Source organism: Apis cerana, linkage group LG16, assembly GCF_029169275.1.
Source record: "Apis cerana isolate GH-2021 linkage group LG16, AcerK_1.0, whole genome shotgun sequence".
Taxonomy (NCBI): domain Eukaryota; kingdom Metazoa; phylum Arthropoda; class Insecta; order Hymenoptera; family Apidae; genus Apis; species Apis cerana.
Window position 1 is genome coordinate 2017434 of NC_083867.1, and position 14255 is coordinate 2031688.

General features: G+C 27.0%; 1 protein-coding gene across 26 annotated transcripts in view; it reads right to left on the minus strand.

The window, feature by feature from the left end:
- Positions 1 to 14255, minus strand: part of LOC108000359 (mitogen-activated protein kinase-binding protein 1) — a 119492-nt gene that overhangs the window by 58819 nt on the left and 46418 nt on the right. For 2 of the 26 annotated variants that reach the window (XM_062086347.1, XM_062086337.1), the window contains exons 1-2: positions 3174 to 3977; positions 983 to 1404 (exon numbers count right to left, since the gene is read on the minus strand). The exons of 21 other annotated variants lie outside the window; for them this stretch is intronic. In XM_062086347.1, coding sequence (XP_061942331.1) covers positions 983 to 1051 — 69 coding nt within the window. In that variant the 5' untranslated portion in view covers positions 1052 to 1404; positions 3174 to 3977. Of the gene's footprint in view, positions 1 to 982; positions 1405 to 1468; positions 1655 to 3173; positions 3978 to 5292; positions 5684 to 14255 lie in introns of those variants that run through there. 3 more of the 26 variants (XM_062086339.1, XM_062086340.1, XM_062086338.1) reach the window with 3 other exon arrangements.

Genomic DNA, 14255 nt, shown 5'->3' on the forward strand with positions numbered 1-14255 from the left:
GAGAGCATGAATGGACGCCAGAAAACGATATTATCGGTGGACCACGATCGTTCACGTTCAGAAGTACACGCGTTTACGTAATCCCGCGATGTTTCGATTAAAATGCGGCTATCTTGTTATACAGCCCCTGACGTAACAACATCGCAGTACCATCTTGTACCTTGCAATATTTTTCGATGCTAGCGATGTTAATATTTCAACAAATCAATAATAAATCAACTTGTATGTTGGTTTATATAAGGACAAAAAAAAAATATCGTGAATTCGACTACTCGTCAATATTATTAATTTACGAGCGATAGATACATATATGTGTAGTAATGATAGAATAGATTAGATTTTTTTATAAAAGAAAGAAAAAAAAATGCAAATGCATAAAAGAATGTGGGTTATAACTGGATTTCTCCGAGATAAGAGTTATCATATGCAGCCAACGCATTCGAGTTAACCTCAAAATAATAATTTTTCTTTTAAAGAAATTAAAAAATTCTGAATAATTTTATTATTATATTAATAGAAATTGATATTCTACTAGATTAATATTCAACTAGATAATATTAAACTATATTTACAATCTTTGCAATTCTTTATTGCCTGAAATGTAAATATTTGATATATTTAATAAATTACTTTATATAGATCAAAACCGAGTACTTAACTGGAGCAAAACTGAACAGTCGATTTTCATTATATATTTATATACTTGATTTTGCTTTATATTCTCATAAATGAATAAATAAATAAATAAATAAAAATTTTAACAACTTCAACCGATAGTAATTACAAATTTATTATAGAAAAATATCGGTGAATATTTATACTATCTTCGCATGTCTAACCAACACCATATAGTTAATCTTCTCCTTTAAAACCGGCATATAAGAAAGAAACGATTGCGAAATATTGAACAGGTGGCACTTGTGACAGCAAGATGGCGGTGGGTAGGCGCGAGAAAAAATAATTTCGAATGTAGTATACATACATCGTAGGCTGGAATATTCTCCTTGTCCCGCATCGCGGGTGAACTGTTTTTTGTCGTTATCAAAGACATTTTTTCAGTGGATTCGCTTGTTTCTCAATTTTTATTTTCCTCCTACGAACACGTTCTTGTCCAAGGCGTGTTTCTCGATCACCGCGTGTCCATGGATTCTTGCATTTCTTGTCGTTTTCCCTCGATGACTATGATGAATCACAACAATTATTTTATCACTGTATCCTTGCTAACGAAATCACTTTATAATCGTTTCTTTTTAAAGTTCGTTTCGAAACACAAGTTGCGTTTATATGACTTTGACTTTTGTTCTAGACAACGATCGCATGATTTCTAGTTATAATATAAAGTTGGAAAATTTGATTTAATGATTTATGATCAGAGTTTGTTCGATTGTCGATTTCACTATCTTCCTGAGATAAAGAAATTTTTATTAATATTTATTGAGCACGAGACAAAGACACGACAAGTAAATACCTGTTCGAAACATTTGTATGGTGCTCTGAACGTGTGTAAATTAACCATGTCTAAGTCAACTGGCGTACGTGACAATGATTTTGAACGTTATAAACGCGCGAATGTTGTTCGAATCACCTTCAACGCTTGAGACGCAATGTGAAGAATTGCCAATGTATTTGTCATGTTGGCGATTGATAAATAATTCTTTAATTTTTATTATTGCAAAAGATTTATAAAATAATTATATAACTGTCATCATTTTATGATATAGTGAGCACAGTATATATACACAGCATAATCGAATATACTGGACAACTATATGTTTGGAACCGAAGTTTGGCAATTACCTTCATTAGAAGATAATGGTTCGACCTAAGCTCGGAGTTTATTTACGTTTTTTACCGAATATAAAAAGCGAGTGAAAGAGAAAGAAGCCCAAGAAGTCGAAGCGTTCAAAAAACATCGATAAAAAAATATTAATGTAATAGTAAAATTTTTCTATTTTTAATTTTTCTTTAATAAAACTTTAATTTTTCAAATATATTTTTAAAGTTTCTCTAAATAAAATAAGATCAAATACGATATAATTTGAATTATTTATTTATTTTATAATTAAAAATTTTGATATTATTATTACTTTTTGAATAGACAAATATGATTCAAATTATATATCGTTTTGTTTTATTTTAATCAAAAAAACTATATAAATATTTAGGAAAAAATTTCATTAAAAAAGATTAAAAATAAAAATATTTTACCGTTGTATTAGTATTGTTTCATAATTGATCTTGGATGGGATAATGCTTGTGCATTGAACTAATACGATCAAAAAGTGTTTCCATTTAAGAATGAGAAAAAGCTTTCAAAAATATGTAGAAGATTAATTTTATAATTATAAAATATTTAGCGTAATAATTTCTCTTAATTCGATTTTTTTTATCAAAGAAATATCTTAAAATGATAGAATTTTAATCGGATATTTTGTTAAATAATTCTATGAAATAATAACATAAATCCTCATATAATTTCTACACTATAAAGAATATTCTATTTCAAGGTCTATTATTAATATACGGTTGTTTCTTAATATGTATTTCTTTCATGTCACAGGAAAAATTCGCAAAAATTATATCGAAATACATTTCAAAATATATATATATATCAACTTTATATAAAAATATTGTTAATTAGATAATTCATTGCTTGTAAGAAATTTTGTTTGTTGTCTGATGCCATAGGTCAAAATATTTCATTTTTTTTAAATGATATTCAATTGTCCCATACATAATATTTATGTTTGTCACTTAATTAACATACATTAATGTTATTATATTGAGATATATATATATTTTTCGGATTTATAATGATTAAATAATTACATAATGATTAAACAATAATAATTTTCTTATTAATATTTTCCTTCAAAAGTAATTTACCAATGAAAAATTTATTCTATTCAAGGACAAACAAAATAATATTTACGATTGATTGTAACTATAATTGCAAATTTAATCAATTTTAATAAATCATTACATATACAGTCTACAAATCTATTAATTAGAAATTAATCTATATAATTATATATATAATTTACTTAAAAATTATTCATTTTTAATATAAGAAGAATTGGAATTAAACGGTAAATATAAAAAATGTTTATCTCGAATTTTATGTATCTAGATTAGCAATCCATCACACTGTGCATATATGAAGAATCATTTACCAACAACTGAACGAATCATTCGCTCTTTTCTCGTGATTTTATATTTTTTTTCTCAACGAACCAACAAAATAGTTTCACATATTCACGATATTGGTTTCATTGCCACTCGAAAATACCACTGTGTATAACCATTTGAACCAAAAGTCAAACGAATGCCGTGTTCGAAAGGATTTGAGTTACGTAATGGGTCAATTTAATCGACGATAATTACTCACACCGATAATCGCGTTACCACTAATAAGTCGATCAGAGAGGAAAAAAGAAAACAGAAAAAATAAAAGAAGAAGAGCAACGGAGGACGTTCGACTCCGAACTGAGGTGTTCTCCAGTTTGCTCCTCTGGCCACGATCACGTTATCCCCACCATTGAACTCTTGAGTATAATATATACCTGCCACTTGCCAGACCTTTATTGCTGATGCCCATTCGATTCCCTCTCTTTTCCTGCGTTTCCTCCTGTTTTCTACTTTTTTTATCAATTTCGTCCCATATTTGTAACTCATCATATGTACTTTTGACTTACAAAAAAAAAAAAAAAACTTGAATTACTTTTGAATCGATGAACTCACTTCGTCTATGTTCATTTTTACGATAATTAATTAAAATTTTGATGTAATTCATATACGCGCGATGGATGTAATTCTTCTAAGATATTTATTAGTTAAAAAACATCAAAAATTTGAAAAAAATACTTGTATTGTATAATTATTCTAATATTTTTCGTTCGATTTGAATGTATCGGTGAAAACATCAAATATTTATGACGAAATGAATTGTTGGCGATACAAAGATAATCTCAAGAAAAAAAAAATCTCAGAAAGGAAGATTGAAAGAAGGAACGATTTTTAGTCAACACGATTTTTTTAATTTTTTGAAATTTCTAAAAATCGAATATTTATAATCGCGAAAAGAGAGAATGAATTGAAAATTTTATGACTCCTTCGTGCTATTCTTGCAAAAGATATTTTCATAGAAAATGTAGAAATGTAATATCTATTATACATCTATTATATAATTTTTTTTTAAATATCATTAGCATTATAAATAGATAATAAGTATTACATAGAGAAAGTTTGGAATAAATTTGAGAGTATACATAAGATAATAAAATGTTTTGTAATAAACGTATATTTTATGAAAGTCATAAAAGTATTTGAATAGTTAATTGTTTTTATATGATTGAACTAATATTCAATAGACTCATCTTAAATACTAACTAACTCTTTTTCTGGATTAATTTTTCAAATATTTTTGTAATATTCATGAAATATATTTATAATAAATATTTTATAATTTTGTAATACAGTTCCTTAATATACATTTTGGAATTTGTTTTTTTATGTTTACTTATAATTATTAATTTATAATTATGTTTAAACTATTAATGATATTGTCTATTGAATATATTATTATATCTATATTTTGTACAAGTTTTAATTGATATAATTACTAACATTGCTATTATGAAACACCATTATAAATCTCGCACATTCTAATATCCTTCGTCACTGGTTCTCTTTCTCTCTCTTACTGACTTTCTGATCTCTTACTCATCATTATCTACCAATCATGCTGTTCTTTTCAAAACATTCAATTCAACAAGCTCCCGGATTCGTGCATTCACACGCGCATCCTCGCACGCGCCTGCTTCGTATTCGACACGTAATTTGATACCACAATACAATAGAAGTTGAATAACTGCACGAGCCCTTCTACGCTAAAGAAAAACAAAAGCAAAGAGACATATGGCAAAACTATAATATATTTATTTTGAATCTTGTTTTTCTTTTAATTATTGTTCTTTTTTATATTTATAAAAAATAAAAAGTTTAAATTATGATCAATTGTTTTGAATTCTGATTTTTGTCCAACTTTTAATTATTATATTAAAAAAAAATTTGAATAATAAATTTTGAAAGTATATGTTATATGAAAGTATATGTCTGTATAGATCTATTTTCTATAATAAACATTTAAATACTAATGAATCACGATTTTTATTTAGACTATTACTATAATAACACTTCCTTCTCATGAAGAATGTTCTCGAACAATCTATGTTAATATAGAATGCTATATGGGCACTCGTTAAAAACAGCGAATACAAAATTTCCACCCACATTTGTGAAAGGATTTCAATTTCTTACTGTAACTATTTCTCTCATTCAAGGTCCATTGACAACATTTAATAAAAAACAAATCTTTTTAGAATCCGCACATAAAAATCAACACTATAACGTTATTCTTAACATTGAATTATAAGATTTCGATATTACAAAAAATGAATGTAGCATAAAAACACAGTTAAAATTAAAATGATTCACAATATAACTCGAATTTGGCCTGATTATATTTGAGAATTGTAGGCTATCGATTGAAAGAAAAAAAAGTAAAACTCCGAAAGCGAGATAATGGGTTCAGATTGAAACGGTCTATGCAACCGAAGGATCGCGAGAACCGGAACGGTGAATATGTATGTCTGAAAATCTACTCGCGACGGTTAAAAGCGAATCTAATTTTTTCGTTTCTGATGTTGAACATAGAGGGCTACGCACTAAGCACAAGCGACGTCTCGCGTCAATCTTTGGAAATAGAACAATCGAATCGTTTCGCGTACGTAACTTATCATCGATTGAAATAGATTTAGACATAATCTTAGGAAACTTGATAACTCAAATCTTATGGAAGAAGTGAAATTTTTGTTCCGTGAAGATTTCGTCTCGACAAAAGTTAGTAAGAGAAATTAAATGTAAATGAAATAAAAATGTATCATGAAAATTGCGATAATACTATTTCTCTTAAACAGTTTAACATAGAACGAGACAAAATGCGTAATTGTGTCATATATTAATATGAGATGTGCATATTCTTTTTGTATGTTGTTTAGTACAGAGGACGTCTTATATGAATTAACACGATTATTATATAACAAATTGTGAAATATAATTCGAATTTAAAAATAAGATAGAAATAAATAAAATTTGACTTACAAAGATAAATTTCGATTTGTAGAGATCGAGTAATTCGAGTTACAAAGATAGAATGATATATTTTGCAAGAATTATAAAAAACAAATTTTTTTGAATTTTTAGAAAAATATAATATAACAATAATATGTAATATTTTATATTCTACATTTTATATTTTATAAAAATATTAAAACATTTCTTGTTTTTAGAGCATAACAAATGCATGGAACAACAGTAACTACAGTTATAAAATATTGTTTCTTAAATGTTTCTGAAATCGAAATCTAATTATTTTATGGATTCTTCAAGAAATACATACATTTTTTTTCTTTAATGGACAATATATAAAATAAAAGAATTGTCAATATCGTCATTGACATATAATTACATAGAAACAGCGGCGAGTTATTTAGTCATATGATGTAATCAAGTTGCTCGTCGATGCATATCGATTCGACAAACCACCAAACCTGTCGTAATTTCGTCGAAATTTACATACAATTCATCACCGGTATGCTTCACACGAGAAGAGTAGAAACAATTGACGCACTTTATTAATCGGTAATCGTTACCACAAAATGTACGCATCATGTTTAAACGTGTCATTCGATCAATGTTTTTCACTCAAATTCCATGTTTAATGTGGTCGATTAACATATGATTGCTTACGAAATTTCATATTACGAATTTCCTTTACAAGAGTAACTCTATCAGAAACATTGAATTTATATATAAAAAACGTTAAAAAAATATTTGTATAAACTGTTGTCAAAAATTAATAAACGAAAGCATCAAAAGTTTATTATTTGAGTAAATGTGATAAATTCTTGAATTATGAATCACAGAGTATGATATGATCAAAAATGAATCACACCAATAGATCAAAATTTATCTAATTTTTCTTTACTTTATCTTTTTATTGTTAAATCAAAAATGATCTAACATGAAAATTAATCACAATAGTTACTATTATCAATGAAAAGATTATTGTATTATTGTACAATGGGGCTTTGTAATTCATTCTTCCCTTTTTTTTTGTATCATTCAATGATATATGTATAGGATGATTCAAATGAAATTGAGAGAAATTAAAATTTTAAATTCGAAAATATAAGTTTAGAAATACTTTCATAACTCACATATAACAATGAAAACGAAAATATATCGAATGTAAAGATATAAAAAGAAAAAAATAAATTTTTGATCGAAATGAAATCGTATTATTTGCATCAACAATTAAACTGTCTAAGAGAAAATCGTCGAACTGTCTTTTATCATTTTGAAAATAGCATCGAATAAAAATCTAGATTCTTCCGATTGAAATATTCAACAAATACTCAAAGTGCAATGCGTGACAAGTTCACCATTCGATCGGACAACGAACTCGAAGCGTGAAAAGAGAACGAACTCGTGCGACTAGAATGGAGAGGCCGAATAATTAATTCAATCACTGATCTTCGCATCCGTCGTGCGGAGGTAACGTTCCTTCCGCTTCCGCGATGGTAAATTGATTTCTCTGATATTGATTTATCGACCGAGAATCGATTTTCGATTATATATTAGTTTCTTTACAATCGAAAATTTTCATTAAATTGATTAAGCTAACAAAACGAATTATTCAATTATGCATAAATTTTAACAAGATGTGTGGTAATTTGTTAATTAAGTCTGAAGAGAAATGGTATTGAAAATATTATTCTATTTATATATAGTAAGGAAAAAAGATATCACGTGTTTTTAAAACATGTATGTATTAATATATTCTTATTTTATTTCGTTAAATTCTTTTTAATTTCTATATAATAATTACAATTTTATATGTATGTACAATTATAATTCATCATATCAAATAACAATTTTGTATTTGGATTAAAATTTGGATCAATATTTCTGTCATTAAAAAAAAAAATAACGAACGAAATAAATAATTTTTTGTAAATCTTTAGAAAAAATTAAAAATATACCAAATATCGATATATCACTTATGGAAAATTTTTCAAATTTTAATAATAAATATCATTAAATATCTATTAAATTTTCATTATATCAAATATCTATCATTCATATTTTCATCTTTCATGATTCATTGTTTCAGATTCTAAATGGAAAAGCATTTTGAATTAATGAAGTGAAATATTGATGAATGAAATGCATATTCTGAAATGCAGCGTTTCTCAACCTTCTTATCGCGTGATTTAATATATTTATTCGTAATATATCGTGGACAATAGATTACCAGATATGTTTCATTTCAAACAATCTGAAAAAAAAAACCGAGCGATTCTAATATTTCGAATGTTTCAATTATTTCGAGCAGTTGGTTGTTTAACTATCGTAAGTTATCTTTCTAGAACTTTAAATTTCTAAAACTGGACTTCAGTTTTTGAGGCACGTGTAAAGCAATTCTCGTAACATCTATTTCTTTGAATAATCGACACATTCCCATTCCATATCCCAATTTTGCGATACACTATTCTACTTGTGTTTCTGAGATTTGAAATCACGAGGATTAAATACTTATTTAAAAAGTATCGAAATGAACTATTAATTTTTTTTTTTTTTGAGTTGCTTGCTATATGTACTGCAGATTAAAATTGACGGTTGATCGTGTGTATTCGGTAATTGTCGTCTAACATCGACCATCAATCGTGTGTATTCGGTAGTTGTCGTCTAACATCGACGATCAATCGTGTACATTCGGTAACTATCGACTAAAATCGACAATCGGTCGTGCGTATTTATTTAGAAATTGACTTAAGATGGACTCGTATATTCATTTCTTGATTAAAATTGATAATTTTATTAATTTAATAATTTAATGAAATAAAAATTACCGTAAAATGAACTTTAGGATTTAATTTTATAAATATAAAAATATCGAACGATTATTAAATATAGTTTTCGAATATATTGACTATAGTTAAGCATGTTCGATTATATAACTGAAAAGATAAATTTCTAAAAATTGAAGAGCGAAAAATGTTTTCGACGAGTTTCAATCTTAATAATATCGATCCAATATTGAGAATAAATTGAGAAACACTGTTTAAAGCACGACATGTTTAGCAACTGTTGTCAGTGGTCTCGGAAAAGCTTTTAGGCTTTATTACGTCGGAGGTTAATGGCTAATAAAGGACACACCTTTGTTCGCCCTATCAACCCTTTCACTCTATCTTGTTCTTTTTTATTCTTTTTCCTACAAGCTTTTATTACTTGTCTGAAATCGGTATTAATAAAATTGCTTGTTATCACGCTATTCTCTTTTCGCTCTTATATTTGATTTTTCGAATTCGGTCTCTATATTTCACGAACTTGTAATGAAATACCGAAGATTTATTTTATTAATTCGAATTGCAATAAAAAATATCGCTCGTTCGATGGAATAATAATATAATATAAAATATATTTTTCATGAAAAATGTTTTATTTCTTATAAGAATACATAAGCATCGTATTAAAATTCCATTTAGAGTTCGAAATTTTTTGCTAGATTACTATAGAATTCTACCTTTATAACGAATAATATACAATCTTATTAATAAATAGAATATAATTTCTTTGTAAATAAATAGAAACCACATTATAGTAATTATAATGTTCGCTTTTAACGACATTATATTCGATAATCAAAGCTTTATTATCTTTTTAGATATCTAGTACATATTCAGTATAAATAAGTAATAAGTAAAAATACGTAGTAAAAAACATGTACACGTATATTTAATATATGTTATAATTCACATGTCTCTTAAGAACAGATATGTGTTAACTTTCGAGGTAAAAATAGTGTAAAAATAATTCGCATAGATAGATCCGAACGTATCTAACTTTTTTTCTTTTTTTTTTTTGTCTAATCGCATTATCGTCGATTGCTAAATCGGGTGAAGAATGATCCAGCCGTCAAATCGAGTTAAAATACACGGATACATATATGGCAGAATACAATAGTGCTCGTTTTAACGTGCATTGTTATTCCTGGAAATAATAGATTCGAGTTTTCAAAGCACGCAATATACTTTTAGAAATTTAAAATTACATAAAGAATTTTTTCTTCTCTTTTTTTTCTCTCCCTCTCATTTTTCACCAATCGGTAAATTTGAAGGTTTATTTAAAAACTTTATTTAAACTGGTGACTTTGGAAAAAATCACGTTTGAATTTTCGAATAAAACTCTTCATTTGCTTATTACGTATTTTTACGATTATTAAAATATTTTTAATACTTATATTATTACTCATACACTTGTATTTCGTATAAGGCAATTTCAAGACATGATTTTCAAATTTGACACAGCGTCAGCATTATTGTAATTTATGCAAATTTTTAAAATATTTTAACATCTAGTAGAAATATACGAATAAAAAATATTACATATTTAAATTTGAAAATTCAATATTTTCTTGTTTACTATACTTAATATTAATTTATTAATTTATTCTAGCGTACACAATTTATATTTAAAATATTATCATGAATTAAATATTCTTGAAAAATCTGGATGAAAATTATATATAATTTAGCTCGATTTAATCGTCACATTTTAAATTAATTGTCGTTACATTCGAATTATCTGTTTCTGAAATTCTAATTTTTGAGACCACTAACAATTCTCACAACATCTGTATCTCCGAATAATGGATTTTCAGTTTCGATGCAAATTTTCTTTTCGAAAAATAAAATTCCAATCGATACGTTTCGATGTTGAAATAAATAATTTTTCAGAAACTGGACTTCTTAAGAGAGAGTGGCTCGATTAAAGTTTGTCGACCTACGGGTCAAAGATTCGTATCAGTTACATCGAAATTGCACTTGTTCTGCATCTCGAATAAATTTCTCGAGGTCTCGGTCAGCCGGAGGGAAACCAGTTCCGAATTCGAGATTCAAGTTACGATTTTTGGGCAGAAGATTACTTTAAACCGCATAATTATTTGAAAGGTCAATGGCAAGGTGTTGGGGTACAACTGATCGCGCAAAGTTAATTTAATTTTTGCGACGACATCCGATAATTTTTCTATTCTTTTCTCCTGATTTCGATAATTTTACAATATCTAAACTTGAAGTAAATATCAAATAATAATGAGAGTACGAATGTTTATGTAGATTGAAATTTTTACGAATGAATAAAATTTAAATTTGTTTCTGATGCACTTTATTTTACATCTATTTTTATTATGTGCATTTTTTTACATTTTTATACAATTTTAAATTTTTCATAAATATGTGAAAATGCATCTAATAATAACGATTTAAGTGGATTCGAATAATATACAATGAATAAATATTATAAATATTATAACGAATGAATATTAAAATATAATAAATAATAATATGATCTATAATTATCACAATTCCATAAATAATTTAAATCTTCAGAATTTTGCATCTAAGCTAAAAGAAAAAACGATAGTGAAAAGAATTATTAAATTCTTCTCTCTTTCATAGTTATGATATCAAAATATATTTACAAAAATAATTACAAAATATTTGTTATTTTAAATTTCAATAAATTAATATACGAATTTTAATTATTTCAATTTATCAACGACTTATAATTTTAAATAAAATTCTAAATATACATTTTCCGCCAAATGCAAACAATTTTAACCCAATTTCTGAAACCGTCAATAATATGAAAGCCATTGCTTCGAAACGTTCTCGAGGACAGAGAAGTAGAACTGATAATTCTCAACCGCCTACCCACACGTTCATTTACACACAATTGTGATTTTGGAGCTCGGGTGGGCGTACAACGTTTTCAACGTTTGCGATTTAAAGAACAGTACTTTCGAAAGCTGGATTCATAAAGTTTGAATTTCATCTTTTTTTAATTATTTGAAATACGATTCATTCTGAATTTTAAAGAATAGTCTTAAATTCTTTTCATTTTCAAATATTAAATATTACATATTTCAATTTCATAACTATTAAAAATATTTTATTTGTTTTCTTTTATTTTTATAATCTACTAAAAAAAATAATTAACAACATTAAGTCAAATTAAACCATATCAACAAATTTCAATTCGTTTTTCGATAAATTGAAAGAGAAATAAATACATATAATATGTAATATATAAGATATATATCACATAATTCAATTTTGAATTTTAAGTTAAGTCATCTTACTTTGTAACATTAAACGTATATGATAATATAAAAAAAATTTTAATTTTTCTTTTAATTATATATTTTGATTTAAATGCCTTACAAATTCAATCGTATCATTGATTCGATCATTATCATTGATTTCAATCTCTATACATGTATAGTACACGATTCAATTGATAGAGAGCGCCTAAAGTCATAATCATTCCGAATACTGTTCACAAGATAAAGAAGATTGTCCATTTATCGGCGACCACTTGTTCGAACGATTACTATTTATAGAATAGAAACTAATAACTTTCGTCAACCGCAGAAAGTTTCAAATTGAAAATTTCAAAAGCAAATAACTACCACTTCCTTACATATAATATTCTTATCATTTAAAAAGATTGATATCACTATCAGAAAAATTAGTGACAGTAAATTTTTCTTTCTCTTAATCCATCATTCCCTACCAAGAAAGAATTCGTCGTCGATTATGATGATACATGGAGGCGAAACAAAAAAAAATCATTAGACGTTACATTAAGAACTGATGTAACGAAAGCAACGTGTGCAAGTATGTAATCCGATCCACGAGTAGGAAGAGGTTGGCCGAGAGGGAAAGTGGCGTGGAAGCGAACGGTGAATTTTCCACAAAGAATGACGAGACCTCGAGAAGCGACCGAACCCGGAATGCGGGCTGCAAGTGCAACGCGTGCGCATGGCACTGCGCACTGCAGCGCACGTACAATGCGCAACGCCCACGTTTGCGCATACCTGAAATACATATACACGCGAAAGTATTCGAATACTTGCTACGTTAAACAATGAAAGTACATACGTTAAATTCAAATTTCGAAGATTATGTTATAACTGTAAAATAGATACACGTACACGATATAAATTTCAACATTCCATTATAAAATCCACATTGATTTTATTAAGCATTTATTATTTGAAATAAATAGAAGATTATTAAAATATAGCATATACTATAGACATCAATTTCACGCGAAAATTAATTGGAAATATGAACATGGATAATAATCAAATAAGTAAAAATATAAAGTAATGTATAAATATAATATTTTTGCGATTTTCTTATGTCTATATATATTTGCAGGAAATGATTCATGACTCTTGTAAATATTATCTGATTCACTTGAGATTTTTATATCAAGATATTATCTTTATATCTTACAAGAATTATCTTTTAAATCTAACATATATATTTTTATTGTTTTATATTTCAGTAGCAGTATTCGAATACTATGTGTGTATGTGTATCTGTGAATATAGAAACCGGTTGATCAAAATTGAACCGCGGCAAATCGAGTCGACTTTTCGAAAAAAGGCAAATCGCAATGACGTCAATCTGAGACTTGGTTGTATCGACAGGGATGCATAATGTGCATCCGGCACGTATCGAGAAATCGTCACAACTGGACTGCGTCTATTGTCTTCGATGGTTCAACCGTATACCGGCATGCTTTAGAATGGAGTCGCTCGTGTCGTCACGTGCTTTTTTCAAGAATTCCTTCTTTGACATTTGCACAATATATAACTAGTCTGGAAAACAGCGATTCGTGACCAAATATTCATTTTTGAACTTTGACTTTGAAAAAATATTTTTCTTTGGAATATATATCGAAAACAACAAAGCTTTGAAATTCATAAATATTAATGTATTATTTAAAACATTTTTTTTCTTTTACAAAAATAATAGCTAAAAATATTCTCTGTTAGAATATATATAAAAAAATTCTTTTCTTCTATTCTTTTATGTAAAACAGTTATAGCTTTCATTATAACTCATGTAAAAATTATCAATGATTGTTAATTTAAAAAAAGCGTGTGTGATATTTGAAGTACTTTTAAACAAAATCTCGTAATACGTTACGTATTACTCTTATTAAATATTAATTGATATTAGATTTTTTAATTAATTACATTCTGTTAAAATTTTTAAAAATTAAATTCTAGATTAAGAAGAGAGATCATACATAATAACATTTATGCAATGACATGA